Source organism: Pleurodeles waltl, chromosome 10 (assembly GCF_031143425.1).
Source record: "Pleurodeles waltl isolate 20211129_DDA chromosome 10, aPleWal1.hap1.20221129, whole genome shotgun sequence".
NCBI lineage: Eukaryota > Metazoa > Chordata > Amphibia > Caudata > Salamandridae > Pleurodeles > Pleurodeles waltl.
This window is the reverse complement of record NC_090449.1, coordinates 1,017,128,442-1,017,146,409: the sequence shown is the minus strand read 5'-3', so window position 1 is coordinate 1,017,146,409 and position 17,968 is coordinate 1,017,128,442. Positions and strand designations below refer to the sequence as shown.

General features: G+C 42.3%; 1 protein-coding gene across 1 annotated transcript in view; it reads right to left on the bottom strand.

The window, feature by feature from the left end:
- Positions 1-3,454: 3,454 nt before the first annotated feature.
- The window catches only part of ASTE1 (asteroid homolog 1), a 48,885-nt gene continuing 34,371 nt past the window's right edge, over positions 3,455-17,968 (bottom strand). The window contains exons 4-5 of the mRNA XM_069211921.1: positions 14,087-14,270; positions 3,455-4,160 (exon numbers count right to left, since the gene is read on the bottom strand). Coding sequence (XP_069068022.1) covers positions 3,962-4,160; positions 14,087-14,270 — 383 coding nt within the window. The 3' untranslated portion in view covers positions 3,455-3,961. The remainder of the gene's footprint in view (positions 4,161-14,086; positions 14,271-17,968) is intronic.

Sequence of the window (17,968 nt, the reverse complement as noted above, 5' to 3'; positions counted from 1 at the left end):
GGAATGGCTTAGCCAGGTCAGGACCAGAGCTCTCGGGGGTCTAAGTCTCTTTAAGAAAATGGGTGTCAGGTTTATGTTCAACTAAAAAATCATGCAGGTTGATTTGATTTTTGAGAAGAGATCGCACATTGATCAAAAGACAGTTTGAGAGTGCTGTCATTTTTAATAGTGGATGAGTTTGAACAAACAATAGGAACATAGTGTGCAGAATGAGGGTTGGTGGGAATGCCACAACATATTGCATGGGAGGGAAATAGCCAAGACACATCTCATGCACAACAGAGGGGAGGCGGGTAGAGGGGGAAAGAAAGCTTTACAGTACTTTCCTGTATGTTTTAGGAGATGTATTCTTGAGTGTACCATTGTGACCCTCCACCTTACCAGGGGACTTGGGATGATGGGCACAGTGGAAATGCTGTTTTATTCCTACGGCCTTAAATAAAGAAGGGAAGAAGTGGTTTCCTTGATCACTAGATACCCAATTAAAAAAAAAAAAAACAGACCTTGGTAGGAAACCCCTAAGCAGTTTCTCAGCCACCGTAATAACATCTACAAGAGAGCAGGGATACACTTCTATTCAGCCTAAAAACATACTTACAATTACAAGCACACATGAATAGGATCAACACTTAAGCATCTGAATAAAATCCAACTGCAGGTGGACAAAGGGGCCCCAAAGGTATGGATGGGAAGAGGGAGTGATCTTAATCACTTTTCCAATACTCTGGGGCTTGGCAAATAGCACAGGAGTGAGTGCCTGTTAGGCGACTGGGGGACTGAGGGGAAATAAATCAGTGGGTTGCTGCAGTGTCAATAATACCATCCCTTCCAATGTGAGTGTGACCATGATACAAATGTGCAAGGTTACAGAGCAGAAATTTGGGGGTTATCACTACCTTGGTTCCATGTCTATACACCCAAAGAGTGTCCCTTTTACCAAACTATTTGGTCCATGTTTCTATTTCAATTTCAGATGCCTGCTCCTGTGACATAAAGAAATTCTTAAGTATGGGCAATTCATCAGTTCACTAGACAATTCATCTTGAGTGGATTTGTGAGCAGTACATTAACACATGACAATTTTAAATGGTAATATGATAGAAGCTTACAGGTTTTTCACATTCATTCTGTTCTCTGTAGTGGTCCTAGCAGAAGTGAGGAAACCATGTTGCATCCTTAGTAATCCGAAGTTGTGGGCCATACGAAAGGTGTACTTGGAATCAGTAACTAGGGTAACATTTTGAGAGGCCAAAATACATGCACGGGTGAGAGTAATAAGTTCAGCTATTTGAGCAGAGCAAACTTGAGGAAAATGCTGACTTTCCACCTCCTTGTACAAGTGCATACTGAATGCCCAGCAATAAGGTTCCCAACATTTCTAAAAGAAGAGCCATTTATAATAATAAACAAGTTCACTATTAGGTAAAGGAGCATCAGAAAGCTAACTTAGGAATTTAGTCAAGTGTTCAGTAACAAGTCAACAGTCACAAAGTTCACCATGAGGGCAATGGACTAAAGTAATATGGGAGGCGGGAAGCAACAGGACCTCATACTGGGAAAATTGTGCTGTGAATAGATGATGATGATGCTATTCTTGGTGAGAAGTAGGGCAGCTACAGAGTGGGAGACTGCGACAATAAGGGTAGAACCCCGAACGTATTTTCAGAAGCGTCTACAAGGTGGACTGCTGCGACCACAGACCAAAACAAATCAGGAGACATGCCACAACAGAGATGGAGGAAGGGTATCCTGCTATCCCCAAGAAAGCACATACCTTGGAGACTGTAAGTAGGCTTTGTAAATTATGAGTGGCTTTGATCTGATCAGCTAACAGATGGCGCTTCCACAGAAGATGTTGTTGCCCAAATATTGAACACAGGAGAAATACAACTGTATTTCTCTGTCAAAGTCTTGTGCCCCTTCTTAGTCAATTAAGTAAGCAAATATATTGAATCAACCTTGCACTGGTCTTTGGTGGCAGAAGCGACTAACATATCATCTACATACTGAACAAGTATAGAACCTTTGGCAATCATTAAGGTTTCAAGGTCCTTTCTGAGTGCTTGGCAAAGGATAGAGCTGGATTCTGTAAAGCCATGGTGGAGTCGCCATCACATCAGGAGGCCTCTGCTGAATTGGAATGCAAAAGAGAAATCGATTCTCTTCATGATTGGGGATGGAGAACAAAGAACGTCAATCAACAACTGTGAACCGATTAGCAGAGTTGGGTATGAATGCCAGTATGGTAGCAGGATTGGTCACCATAGGAAAACTCGGTACACCAAGAACAAGTTATTTACCTTTGTTAATACAGACACTTCTAACTACAGATTCCTCACCTTAGAATAGATACCAAAGCAATACCTCTCCATGTGGAGGGTCCATGGAGTGGACCCAGACTAGAAAGTCTTGCAGGACTGAGCAGGCAAAATATCCTTCCTGCTGGTCTTAACTGTCAAGGTAATAGTGCTTCAGGAAAATATTCACTGGCACCCAAGTCGCAGCCTGGCAGATATCAAGTACAGGTATGCTGCTTGCCATTACAGTGGTAGCTGCCTTGGCCCTCAAACCTTAGGGCAGCTGCTTCTTGGGCCCTCCCCTTCGTTATAGACCCTTACCTGCAGCTTGAACACAGGTTCAGAGTCTTCAGACACCAGTATAGCACTCAGCATAGGGCTTTAAGGCTATCTTATGAGACCTCCTTCCTGGGATCCTATGGCAGTCTGGGATTGCTGTGCTTTAATTGGGTTAACTGGTGTTGTTTATCCATAGTGCCCTGCAGCCACAGTACTATTAGGCCTGAGAATGAAAGACAAAGTACTCCCTTTTAGCACTCGACTTTCTCAAGGTAGTAAGCCTGAACGGTCCAAGGCTTCCTCCAGGAGGTGATCTGATGGTTGAAACTCAGAACACAGTGGAAAACTTAGATACCATTTAATAACCAATCGTCCAATCAGTTCTATACCCTAGCAAATAAAAGTACTTTAATATATATAACTACAATGAACTACCCGGAAATTGATCATCAAAGAAAACCAGAAGTCCTTAGCACCTTCTTGGCTGGTGATATTACCCCCAAACACTATTATAGCGCTTACACGTAATCACAAAAAAAAAAAGATCTACACGGGGTGTATGGTCAATGTTAACCAATAGGAGATATTTCTGAACTTCCAAAAGAACCTCTAACACAGGCAATACAAGTGGTGATCCTTGTCAAAGGATTGTGCAACCCCATATGTCATTTCTGGTGACACCTTCATTATGCTAAAAATATATTTTGAGGCCCGAAAAATCCTACTTCTTTTTGGGCACAGCACGTTGACAAATATGCACTAGAAGCTCAACAAAGTAAGACAAATTTTATCTTTCTTGTAATAAAAACAGACTTTTGGTATTAAGAATTCACGAGTACAAAGATTATCACAAAAATATAATTCATACACAAGATCCGTTTCATTTTAAAATTATCTTTTTAAATATATGAGAATACAGATATGCAGTGAAAGCCCCGGTTGTGTTAAGAGGATCATGTTTTCCAATAAGAATCCATGTTTAGAAAAGTTATCTTAGGCAGTGGAAAGGGAGAAGCACGTTGATATGATAAACATGCCATATATAGATACTATGGGCTTGATTAAGGTAAACATACTCTTTTGTGTAAGTTTATGTTTGTTTTGGAATTCACAAACTGATTTAATCTTAAGTTTATGAGTCCAGCGACAACACAGTTGAGGGCCTATCTTTTCTCCACCCGACTGTGGAGCCTTCACAGTTGTAAACTTACTACTAAATTGGAGTTTATCAATTTCAAAACAAACATAAACTTACACAAAATTGTAAGCTTACCTTTGTGAAGCAGGCCCAATATACTGGTCTTAATTGTCCATCAGTAACCAGCATCGTGCTGTGCAGCCCTACATCTAGTATCATCAAAGTTAACATATGCCTGGCTTGTAGCTCATTTCTTTTTTCGGTTTTTCTTTGGCTTGGACTTGCTCTTATTCTGGAAGAAATCAGGTGGGACGGCTGATGTCACGGCTAGCAGCAGAATGTGAAATAACTCTTCCATTGCTGGCCATCTGCTGAGGAGGTCTTTTGTTGCTGGTGAGGATTTAAACTCGTGGCAGAGTCGGTGAACAAGAGTTCCATTGTAAAGCCTGTTGGAGGAAACCAAACAAATATTTAAATATGCAGATAAATTCAAAGTGATTCCACCAATTGTATTAAAAGATTAACATATGTAGCTTATTCTGCCTGAATTTTGAAAGGAAAGTGTGAAGTTGATGTGAAACTTCTTAAACGTCAAAGAGAGGTCATCAGGAATCACTGCTGCATTCTGCCCAAGCATATCACCTATAACAACATGTCAATATTTCTTTACATTGTGAAACTTAAACACAGGTCTAACTCCCAATGCAGGCGAGCACTACTTTTACATTAGAATATTAATTGCATCAAACATTAGATAACTTAAAGTAAACAACCAGCCTGGACTCTATATTGCCAAATATATATGAAAAAAACAACTATGTGGACTAGAAAAAGTACATTTTAAATTGTAGCACATAAAGGAATATGTAAGAAGGTAAGAGGTGGTTTGAGACACTGGTGGTCAGCACACCAGTTCTGAGGCCATGGCTGCCAGGCAGAAATCTCTAGTGAAATCCCTAACTTTGGGCACACTCATCCACCTGATTTTACCCACCTCCTACAGTAATGAGGAATAGCCTGCACTAGAGAAAAGGCAAACCGTCTCCTGAGTGTGATGGTAAAAAAGCCATAGATCAAGCTAAGGGAACATTCTCTCATGTCCGCTTTCGTGGACACCTAATTTAAGCTATGCTACCTGTGGTGCCTACCTATATGACTGATGCCTGTTAATGATTCAGGACAGAAGAGATTACCAGGGAAAGGAACTGACCAAGTGCCAAAACTAACCAAAGGGTTGGTGGGCCTTCTAATGTTCTGTATATCTTTTTCCCTTAATGCTCTTCTTGCAGAGTCCTTAGAGCCTTGTCACCTGATTGATACCGGACCATTTCACAGCTCAGAAAGGTTAAGAGGATCAGGCCACCTTTAAGATCACCTGCCAGCAGCTCAAGCTAAACAGAACGCCCACATGCTCAACTTTTGGGATCCTCATCAAGTGCTGTCCCACAATGGGTGACAGTTCCACTGCAGAAAACTGGATCATAATTATGAGGCCTGCTTCCTGGGGTCCCAGGCCAGTCTGTAGTTATTGAGCTGTAATTGTGACAACTGGAGTCGTCTACCTCTGGTGCCCTGCTACCACAGTACTATAATACATCAAACTGAAAAAATACTCCTATTTTGCTATTGATTCTCTCAGCGTAGCAAGAATAAGCAGGCCCAGGCATACTCTGGCATCTGGTGTGAAGGGAGACACTACATGCAGTGGAAAACTTTAATATGAACTAATAACTAGCCAGTCCTATACTTTATGAAGGGTAAGTAATTTAATATATACGAGTTCATTATACTACACAAACATTGATGATCAGCAAAGAAAACCAGAAGTCCTAGTACCTTCTTGGTTGGAGGTATGACCAGAGAAACTATTATAGCACTTATATGTACTGGCTAAAAAAAAATTACATGGGGATGTACGGCCAATGTTAACCAATATGTAAGGATTGTGTATTGCAAAAGCATTAAATTCAAAAATACACTTTAGAGGGAAGGACTCTGCTACAATAAAGAAAAGAAAAGGCACTACAATGGTTAAACTGCTGCAGTGATTTCAGTTTTGTTTACTAGTGGAGGAATGTTAACTGATTTTAATGCACATACACAAAACTCCTTCATGCCTTTTCGACTGACGTGGACAACTGCCCAACCAATGAAGTCCCCACCCAAGTCTGGCAAGCAAAACAGGTCTCTTGTATGGGGTGCAGGAACAGGGTCTGGTATTCCTGAGCCACAATAAGGGGCATGGTCTACTTAGGTTCTACTGGTCCAGAGGCTAATTTGTTGGGGTTAAGATGGACATAGCACCAATACACCTTAATATCCACACAAAGGGCACATAAATTGTAGGGGCCTTTATCTTGGAACCCACCAGTTGTGGTCACAATGTCCTAGTGGCAGGGGTTCCACAGGTCTAATTGCACTGCAGTGACCATTAATTAAGACAAGGACAAACTTTAAAAACCTGTACATTTTAGGGTGGGAACCAGGGGCCGAGAGGATGTATTACACAATGCGGTGCATTTTGCTTGTTGGCCCCGGGTGCCCCTTTCAAAAGCTGCACCCTGTGCAAACAAGGAGAGTGGCCGTATTAGACTGAATGTCCTGCCCTCAGGGTAGCAGCAACGTTGCGCTACCTTGGGGGCAGCGCATTCAAGTGAAATACGGAGCAAGATCTGAAAAGGCAACTAGAGGGTGCAAGTATGCTCTATATAGCAATGGAGGTTGGGGGAGGTGGTGCTTCTTTCCCTGTGCCCCAATAGTATAATCCAGTAGATGATGGATTACTACTGAGCAGCTAACTGGTGCCTTGGAGCAGATATAGTGCAACTGAGTCTCCCTCAGGTTCTCTCTGTTAGCTGAGCTCTGTATTTCGAGCTTGTTACTTCTCCTGAAAGATTCAATCTGGCATCTTCTCACCTAATTTTAAGCCTGAGATACAAAGTGTTTTTAAACTGGAGGGTAAGAAGCTTGAACCTTAGGAACTGATCAGAGCCTCCTGTTTATCTACTGGAGGGCCTTCTGGAATGGAAGCTGCAAACGGAACTGTGGGGGTGGTGTTAGGGGACAGACATAAGAGAGAGACTGTGACCAAAACTGTTGGCTAAGACACGTGTCATGATTTTCGAGGGGTACAACATTCTTTTTTTTCAGATTTAAGCCATTCCTCCTTACTATGGAGACAAGGCTTGTGCCCTGCAGGTGTGGGTTGGATCCTGGCCCTCGGTATGTTCCTGACACTACGGATGTAGTGGCACGCCCCATGGGAGACAATAATGCAAAGCTGAGCTAAGCAGCCGACACCTGGTGATGCCCCTTACAAAGTGGATACTGCGGCGGATCTGAGGTGTCTCTGATGCCAAAAACAAAATCAAAATGGGGGTGCCCTTTTTGGAAGCTCCTTATGTGAACCCCAAGAAATTAACTTCTTCGCCTAGGGGATGCTTTCACAGCGTTTTTATACATGTGATTTTGCACTTCTTGACCTTCTCTTGGTCATTGCTACAAAAGTTATTCTTACTGAATGGAAATCATTTAAGCACATATCTTATCACACTTGGTGAGCATGTATCATTTACATAAGAAATGCACAGAGCTCCCAAGAGGCTTTACCAGGAAATTCCAGGATTCCACCAAAAATATGGCAGACACTAGATGACTTTAGCAGCCACAACACTGCTGATCATCACCTTTGATTTTGCCACTGACAGGACAAATATGACATGTGCATTTCGACTAACCAAACTCCATCCTTTTTAACATCCTCTGGACCTCCTAACTCCTAAATCCTGATTTACACAAGAGTATTTCAACTGAGTTCTATATACAGGTTATGGAAATATCTTTGGTCGCTTTTATTACCAAATGTTATTTTTGCCTTTTTTTGTTGCCCACATGTTTTGTTGACATTAACGTAAATAAATAATTCACAAATTATCAGACACACTTAAGAATCACTGTGTTCCATATGTAATGAGCTGTGTATATGTTTTGTATGAGGGACTTTTGTTCCTATAAAAAGCCAATGACGGTACCAACACAACTACTAACTCTCACACTCCTACAAGTGTGACAATTCAGACTATTCCAGGCCCCAAAGCTATAAGAATGGCTTGGGTGGTAGGTATTAGTTATTTTAAATGTAAAGTTAGTTAATAAACAACAGTTGGTATGCTCATGCCTTAATTTGATAAATAGTACCAACATGTGGCAGACTTTCATAAGTGCCAGTGTTCACAATTAAATGGTGATGCCGAGCACCGGAAACCACCGGCTCAAATTAAGCACTGCTTGTACAAAAGGGCCACCCACTCACAAAACTTGAGCCAAAAGCCAAACGGCCTCAGGACCATGTTTAGGTATCTTGAATCAATGGAGGTGAAAGCTTTTTCTGTGTTTAATGATATTATGGCTCTGGCTTCAAAGCCTATTCAACCATAGGTAGAGGCGTCTGATGTTGAGGCGTCACCCTTACTGGCATGAATCCTATTTGGTCTGCATAAATAATTGAGGTTATGATCTCTGCAACTCGCTAGAAACTTGGCGAGGAGTTTGCGTTCAGTGTTCAAGAGTGAGATAGGCCTGTATTAAGCGCACTGGTCACCTGATTTGCATGCCTTGGGGATTGCTATGATGATGTCATGACTAAAAATCTGGCTGGAGCTCACCTCTGTCCCTGGCAGCATGGAACAAATTCAGTAAGTGCGGCTTGAAAGGCAGGGCCAGTAATTTGTATAACTCTACTGGTAGGCCTTTGCCTCCTGCGGTTTTCCCTGACTGCATGCTGGTCAATGTTTCTTCCAGCTCTTCTAACTGCAAGTCTTCTTCTAGTGTGCCTCAGTCTACAGTGTCCAAGACCCAGACTAGAAGCTCCCACAAGGACTCTTTAATCTCCTACTCCATGCGGTCACTCCATGGCACATACAGCGTTAGGTAGTATTGCATGAATGCCAGTGCTTTATCTCCATCCTGGTGGACCACTTTCCTCCCTTAAAGTCTACACCTTGGCAAACCATTGTGCCTCCTCCTCTATTTTACCTAGCGATCCAGGAGACAGTCCGCTTTATCTCTTGTATCTTATAGTTTTCCCTACACCCCAAGGCAGTGCCGACAGGCTACATTGTCTACAAGGTTGTGGTATTATGGATTTGGTCAAAGCAAGCAGGCCTTCCGGCTGCCCTTCTAACCATGTGCACAACACATTTTCAAGAACATTCTTTTATCCACCTCTGCTGCCACACCAGTAAGAATCATCATCAATAATTCTTTAACAACGGGAACCTTTCCTGAAGACCTTAAAAAGGTATGCATACGCCCATTATTAAAGAAAACAAAGCTGAACCTGCATGACCCCAACTATTACAGACCAATTACAAATGGACCTTTCCTAGGCAAACTTATAAAAAAAAGAGCAGCATTCACCCAGATATCACAATTCATTGAAGATAACTCCATACTTTCAGACTACCAAACTGGATTCTGCCCAGGAAGAGGCACTGAATCTGCCCTCATCACCATCTGGGATGATCTTAGAAACACAGCAGACCCCAATGGAGTTACTTCACTACTTCTTTTGGACCGGTCAGCTGCCTTTGACACAGGTGACCATGACACCCTAGAACAAAGACTCTACGAAGCCGGCATAGAGGGGACTGCTCTCGACTGGATCACATCCTACCTTCAAAAAAGAACATGTGTCACCCATTCTCCCCATTTCTCGTCCAAACCCTATTTCTCAAAAGCTGGGGTTCATCAAGGCTCAATCATCTCACCTTTGCTTTTCAACATCTACAATGAATTTCACCTCACATGCTACAACTATGCAGATGACAGACAAATACTCCTTAAACTAGAATGCCCTGGAAAAATCACAAATCTTCAGTTCCCTCAAAGCCGTTAATCAGTGGATGACCTGGAGCCATCTCAAACTGAATGCCTCTAAAATAGAAATACTCACATGTGGCAACTGGAAAAATTATGATCCACTCTTTGCCTGGCCTGATGATCTAGGACCACCTCCTCAAGTATCTAAGGAAGTTAAAAACCTTGGAATTACCATGGACTACAAGTTAATGAATACCCAAGTGGACAAATTAGCAAGATAAAACTTCAGAACAATGAAAACTCTGCGACGCATCTTCCCCCACCTCGGATTTCCACAAAAGGTCCAGGCTATGATCACTTGTGTACTATCTAAACTGGATTACGCCAATGGCCTCTACCATGGATCATCTCTACTATTAAAAAACTACAATGCATTCAGAACTCAGCTGCCAGAGTACTCCTACATGTAAAGCCGCAAGCCCACATCTCCCCTGCCTTGAGGACACTACATTGGTTACTGTTGCCAGAAGATCAACCTTCAAGCAACTTTGTATCACCCACAAAGCAATACATGGAATAGGACCACATTTCACTAGGAATAAAATCACCAAATACATTCAACAAAGAAACCTCCTCTCAAGATTGGCACTATGCCTTAAAATACCACCATACAAGAAAAAGACAACAGGTGGGTCCTCCTTCTCTGTTCAAGCGGCCAACCTATGTAATTCATTACCCCCAAATAGAAGATGCATGTTTAACTATTTTATCTTCAGAAGACTACTCAAGAGTTGGCTCCTTCCAACATAACTACAATATCCAAACAGCAATGGACTGCATATCCCTGTGTATGTAAACATTTATAATTTGATTATATGTATATATCTAGATATGTGTTTCTTTATACAAATATGTATAATAACTATTTAATAATAATAAAATGAACTATTTTATAATAAAATATATACATACTATTTAGGCCTGTTTAAAAAATGTATATTTTACTTATGGTTAAATCTATATATGGTTGTATGTGTATGTATGTATATAAATATATGTGTATGTACGTGCGTGTGTATATATGTGTATATTATTCCACCCTTAACATGTTCATAGGCCATTGGATAGTTTCTATATAAGTTGTTTGATTAGATACTTATGAGTCTCTGTTTTCATTTGGTCTATCACAATGGGTATATGCAATCTTAACTTATCTGCAAGCATTTCACTATTGAAATATTGAGGAAAGCTAAAACAATGTTATAATAGCACACAAATAAATGAACTCAAAATATTACAAACTCCCTCATTCACCTCTCCTTAACTCATACAAAACCTCATCTTACTCTTCTAATCTCTCAATTAGTACTTCTGGATTCTTCCCTCCTCTATCCCTTCATTACTCTATTTAATCCAACTAACAGACTTGCATGTCCTCGGCTCAAATTTAACCCATACCTCCCCATACACAATACTGTACTCATATTTCCCTAAACTAATCTACCACTAATCCTTTTTGGGTTCCAGAGTAATGTGCTACTCGCTGAAAAGCGCTTCAACACCTCGTCAGGGGTAGTAAGTGCTATATAAATAAAACTACAATTGTTCCCAAGTAGCCCCAGCTGAATATATTTGTTTGGATTCCCTACGTGTGCCTAGGTCTATTCTACCGTGAGGAGGCGCTGCTCCAACTGTTGTACCTGGATTTCCTTCTGTTTGTTTTTAAGGCTCTGATATTTTCAAATGTGTCTCTGATCACTGTCTTGTAGGCCTACCACAGCGTGATTAGGGAGCTCACCAACTCCTCGCTTTCCTCAAAAAATAATTGGGAATCAATGGGTAGGGACTTAACAATATCTCCATCTTTGAGGGCCCATGTATCCTGTCTCCATGTTAGCACCTTATCGTGTTCGTAGGTCACCAGAGTGATCAGCGGGGCGAATAGTCAAATATACCTCAGGCTAGGTACTCCGTCCCCCACTTGCACAACCTCACCTGCCAGAACGAACACACAGTGTAAGTGGGAGAGGGATCAGTGGTTTACCGATAGAAATGAATACTATCTATCTGATGGGGATAGTAGCTTACAGAAGTCTGTGAGTCCAAACGTGTGCAAGAAACTCACCAGAGTGGGCTCTAGCCAGCAAAGCACGGAGGGAACATCTATTGGGTTCCTAACTCATAACATCGTTAAGATCAACTCCCACGATGTGGAGGTCCGTGTCTAGGTGTAACAGATTAGTATGGGGCCTGTCTTGTCTAGGACCCCAGCCTGCAGCCTTGGGGAGTGCATCAACATTGATAATGAGGATCTCTATCCTATTTCCACTTCTTTTTTATAGTACTGTAAAGATTTTTTTGAACATTAATGGCATTTAAAATGGGACTTTTCTGATACATGGCTTTAAAATCGTGTTATATATATATATATATATATATATATATCATAATATGGTTATAACCAATTTTTTTTTAATTGCAGTAATCACTTAAATTACAGTCATGTTTTGCATTAAACCGAGAAACAGTTGCTATGTTTTCATCACACTGCCTTTCTATCATTACATATTTATTGGCTTATCAAGAGACATTTATAGTAAAAGAGGCACAACTGGAGTATACTAGAAAAGTACACAAAGTAGGATTTGATAGTGCCTTACAACAAAATGGTTAAATTATATCTGCAACAGATAACAGGCTCTAAGTTGCACACTGGTGTGTTTATTTTCAAAGCAGAGATTCTATTCCTGCCTCTTGTCAGATGGAGAGGCTGACCAAGGTTTAAAAATAAAGAGAACACATTATGGAATGAAGGAGTGTGTTCATGTCTAAATACAGAACCAACACCTCACTTTGCCTAGCAAAGGATATTGGAATTAATCTCGGATTGCTGTCTTGTTAAAGGGAATATGTTTCTTTATTTGGAAAGAGAAGTTATTTATAACGTGTAATGTCCTTATAATGTGCAGGAAACTGTTACTTGGGGAGGAGAAGAAGTTGTTTGATTTGATTTACTGCAGATGAACTTGATTACAGAGTTGAATGACCAAAATATATCTGTATTAATCAATCAATTATAATAGTTTGCCAAATTAAAAGTGTAATCAAAAGAACCATAAGACCAAGTTACTAACCTTTGGTAATGCTCTTTGTGCTAGAGGCACTATCTAACTTCAGATTCCTCTGCTTTTCAATAGTCCCCAGGCGTCAAATTTTTATCTGATAACTTTTGAGTAGTGCCTCTGCGTGCCAGTAGGTAGCGATGTGTGGCTCTGCACTAATGCTATTCTGCTCCGGAAATTACATTCCGGGGCCCAATTAGACACCCCTTTTGCATGTAAGTACCTTACTTTCCGCACCACCAGATGTGAATCTGGGGCGACTTCTCATCTCTGACACAATTTACCTCAGAATTGTTTCTGTGTACAAGGAAAATATCACCTCCCAAAACAACAGGTTCTGCAAGGACTGTCACAAACGAATGTCTGTGACAGAATTCATCAGGTTTGCATGTGGTGCCTGGAGCTGGGCCATAACTCTAGGGACTGCATGTCGCTGAACCCATAAGAGATTAAATTCTATGTTGCTAAGCACTGGAAGACCCTGCTGCAAGACTAGTCCGAGTCAAAGGGATGGTCCCGTTTCAGAAGTCAATCCAGAGGTCAGACATCGCCATGCAACAAGTCTTAAGGTAAGTAAAAAAAAAAATCATCAAAAATCCATGCAGAGCTCGTCCTCTTCCTGCCACTTACATACTCCTGAGAAGGCACGCCAGAGTTACCGAGCCTCGTGATCTCACTCACAAAGAGTTTTATGAAGCCATGCTTTACTGACTTCCCCTAGTACAACCACGGGCCCCAAGCAGCCGAGAGGTCCTCCATCTGGGATACCACCAGCGGGTTTGTCCTTGGCACTAGTTGTAACCTCTGAAAGCATCAATGACCCTCCACTGCTTCTGCACAGTCTCCAGCTCCACACCGGTTCCCAGAACCTTGACGCTGATACCGCCCTCTAATGACGCTGGATGGCGAGGTGCCCATTGTGCTCTCTGACTCAAGAGTCGGCTCTGTTACAACCACTACACACTACATAAACATCCCACTGTCCTTTCTAAGGTAATTGTTATAATTGTACACTGTGAATTACTTGTGGTTTCAAAATTGTCCCGGAAGAGAGACCAACATATCTGAAACAAAAGGATTTGCATTTTTTTTTGCCTTTCTTTAGGTGTATAAAATGTGGAAGTCACTTGCAAATTGCTAATCGTATCTTTCAAAATTACAATATAAAGAATGAGGGCCTGATTTAGAGTTTAGCGGACTGGTTACTCCCTCACAAACAAGAAGGATATCCAGTCAACCGTATTCCTATTCCAATTGGATATAATGGGATTTTAATATGGCGGATAGGATATCCGTCACTTTTGTGATGGCGTAACCCCGTCCGCCAAACTCTAAATCAGACCCTGAGATATTTAAAAAGAAAACAATAGATGAACATGTCAAAGCTTAATTTGAGACAATGTTAATCATATGGGTACACCTGTTCTCACCTTGTCAGGTCTGGTTCAGGGAGAGGAAAGCGCAGCAGCTGGTTAAGGTACAATCCCATCTGGAGGCAGCTTTGCCACTGACAGAAAATATGGGCAGCATCCAAGTCCAAGTGTTTATTCTGCCCTTTTCTTTCTTTCAATTTCAAAAACTGATCGAACACTGCCTTGGTCTTCTCAGCAGGACCTACAATGGAAGACATCAACACAATAATAGATAATGCATGCCTTGTTACTGCAAACAGGTGTCAAATGCACCCCTTTCTAATTTTCATTGTAAGTATTTGCTGTTGTGGTACAGTAGGTGCATTAACCCACCAAGCCCGTGCACCCCTTTATTAGTATAAGATGCCTGTTTACAGAAGATGGATATAAAGCGCTCAAAGTTACTTTAGACTGTGTGTACTGTATCGAGCCTGCACAAATGGTTCCAATTCACAAAAACGTGTGCATCCAAGTTAAATGTGAATGTGTAATACCTCTCTTTATGACTGTAAATTCAAATTTCCTCCAGGACGGAGAGTGGGTGTTCTGAGGCGGAGATGCCTGTCTGAATGGGGACACACTTTTAAACATGTAACTTTATGGGTTTTAAACATGTGGCAGGCACACCCCCTGAGGATTCATTACAAGGTGAGAGTTACTCATTTAAGGGCAAGCACTAGTCCGTATCGAGAGTGGGAATGGGAAGGGAACTACAGCCTTCAAGAGTCCCACTTTCAGACATTTCAAAATTGCTTGATAATAAACCATCATATAGAAAATGTACAGGATGAAGAAGTGTGGCCTTAATTTCACAAATCATCCTCAATCCTCAAAATACAAAGTACATAGAAACGCTGATCAATGTTTCAGTGTTCATTGTCCTCAACCAAGCTAATTCGACAACTACTAAAGATATTATAGGCAACTGAGGGCAAAAGTCATAGCACATGAAACGAGCTTTGGCAATAGTTATGGCGACGGCAGCAAGCATTTTGGCAATTCTTGTTTGGCATGGTTTTTATATTTTACAAAACTTTAGTGTTCAGACAGCTGCTGGACACTCCCCAAATCTAAAAAATAAAAGACAATGGCTAAAGACAAAAATCTTTTTGGTCTCAAAAATTGGTATTACCATACTATTTCTTGCCTGGCACTGAAGGAAACTACTTTTGTGTGGATGTGCTCCTTGTGAAGGAGCAATAAACATATCTCATGATGAAGTCAGTCAGTGATTGAAGTGAGCTGACACACTGTCCGACTTGATTTCAGAGACAGATGTTGGAGGCTCCAATTTGTCTCTGTGAGTAGTAGAAAGAGTTGGCCAATGTGCTAACTAAACATAAATACCCACATAACTTGTGTACATTGGCATGTGCCCCATATAATATTGCATAATAATTCGCAAAGACATAGTTATCTCTTCCTGAGAACAACCCACGCCTTATCTTCTCAAAAAGCCCTAAAAGGTTTTTCCATTCTTCAGTAAACCCTGGGATGAGTTGCTCCGTTTTATCCCCTTTGGTGCTATATTGCCAAGTAAACTCTATAATGCAGGTATTTTAGTCTATTCATTGTTGCCCCATATTTCCCCAGATCTGTGACAGACTAGGACTGTGTTTTCATGGAATAGTCCCCCTTCCAAGATTTTCAATTCATTATCAAGTTAAATCATCTTTGTTTAAAACTAATAATATTCCCTGTTGCCATAAGGCAAAAGCCCCTAACTCTAGCCTTGGAACTTCAGTAGAGCATTCCCTACTGAAGCTTCATTTTCAGTAAAGTAATTCAGCATGTCTATTTTAATATTTACAGAGTCATCTGCTGTAGACGCCATGCAGGAAATAGCTGCTTGAGGCATATCTCAACGTATTATGGAAAGAGGGTTGTGGTCAAATATTGTTCTGCACAAATATTCACCCATGTTGACCACTGCATGGAGGCACCATGTACCAAGTATCCTATCCAGTCTAGACAGGAGATCATACTCAGGTCCGTAGTGTGAATACTCCCTTCCGGTAGGATTCAGTGCTGGCCAAACATCACCAAGCCCCAGTTACAAGGCAAATGTGACAAGACTTTCACTGTCCTGGCACCAAGCAAGCTAGGTAATGGTGGATGAGATAGATCCAGGAGTACTTCCAACACACTACTGAAATCCCAACACCGGTGTAACCATAACCCCCACAGGCCCTGTGGTGTGGGGGATGGGGCCTGAGCTACAGGGGGCCTGTCAGCACAGTATACTGTGCTCAGAGGGTGGGTGCCTGGCCTGAAAGCTCCTGACTGTGTTGTGGGGGCCTTTATGTACTTTGCAGGGGCCCCACTCACATGTTGTTATTCCACGGAGTCCCAACCACCATCTGATGGGAAAGGGTGCCACACACGCTGAGTGGAGGCATAGTAAATCAAAGAACTCTACTTAATCAGTCAGTGTTGATGGCATAGACACTACCCAGTAAAACTCTCTCTTGATCCATTTTGTTTACCACCAGCACATACTGGCCCTCGGGATCTCAGCTAAGAAGAGTACTCCTGACCATATCGAAATTAGCACTTCCCTTGCACAGGAGGCGTGTTCTGTGAAATACAATTGGCATCTCCATCTGTTTTGTAATCAGCTACTTTTGAGTTTTAAAATGTGTATCTAATTCAGCAATGTTTGTAGACACTGAAAAAGCCTTCAATCATGTATGGCAGGCTTACCTGTAGAATGTATGAGCACCTTATGGGATCTCACACCAATCTGAAGGAGTGATAAAACGGCTGTATTATAAACATAGCTTTAGGATCATAATTAATGGATACATAAGTCAAACTTTATCTATAATACCTATTAACAAAGTACTAGGCAAGAATGCCCACTTCCACCCTTGCTCTTCATCTTCTGTAGAAGGCCTTTTGCTTCACTCAATCGGGATTTATCAATCAATCAGAATGTATAAAGTGTGGTTAATCGCCCAATAGGGTATTCAGGCGCTTGCAGGTCCCGAAGGCTTAGTTGAGCAGCGAGGTCTTGAGGGCCACTCGAACTCCGGAAGTGAGATGATGGTCCAGAGGTGCAGGGGAGGCTGTTCCAGGTTTTTGCTGCGATGTGAGAGAAGAAGCGTCCTCCCCTTCTGCTTCAGTAGATGCAGGGAGTACGGGCAAGTGAAAGGGAGGCAGACGTTGTTACGCCGTGGGCCGCTGCGGCGCATCCCAGCCGAACCACGGGGGAGCCGCGGTGGCCCGCAGCCGGGTCGCGGGGGAAGCCACGGTCCTGGTCAAAGGTCGCGGCGCCCGCAGCGGCCCTTTTCTCCGGACGCGCGCTGTTCTTAGAGCGCAGTGGGGCCAGAGGCCCAGAATTGGGTTGCGGTCCTCGCCATGCGCGACGCAAGCACTGTTCTAGGGTGTCTGGGGCCGGCCAGCCGCCCGCCCCGCCCCCCCCCCCTAGCACTACTCACCTGCCACACACCTTTAGGGCCTTCCTCATTCTACATGCATGGTTTTAAAGCATGCCTTCTCCTTCCCAGCATGCTGTGCACTTCCCTTCTTCCCTGCATGCATCTGTTCCTCTTGAACAGGGGTATATTTTCTATCTTTAGTTATGGCTTCTTCCCAAGCCAAGATGGTGGTGTTACTTCTTCCTGTTTAGCACTTCCTGCCTAGGGGTATATAAGGGGAATCCTTTCTTCTTCTCATTGCGTTGCAACACTTCAGCGGTGGTGGTCACGCTCCGGCTGGTATTCGTTTGAGACGCCAGTCGTTCTTGTTCTGTCTTCAGTCTTCCAGATTTCCAGGTTCCTAAGTTCTAATCCTTGTGTCCTCCTTCTGTTTCAGGGAGTTCCTGTTGGAGGTTTTTTCCCCCTTGGGGTTTTTCCTCTGGGACTCCTTCTGGAGGGCACGGACTGTAGTGGCTTACTA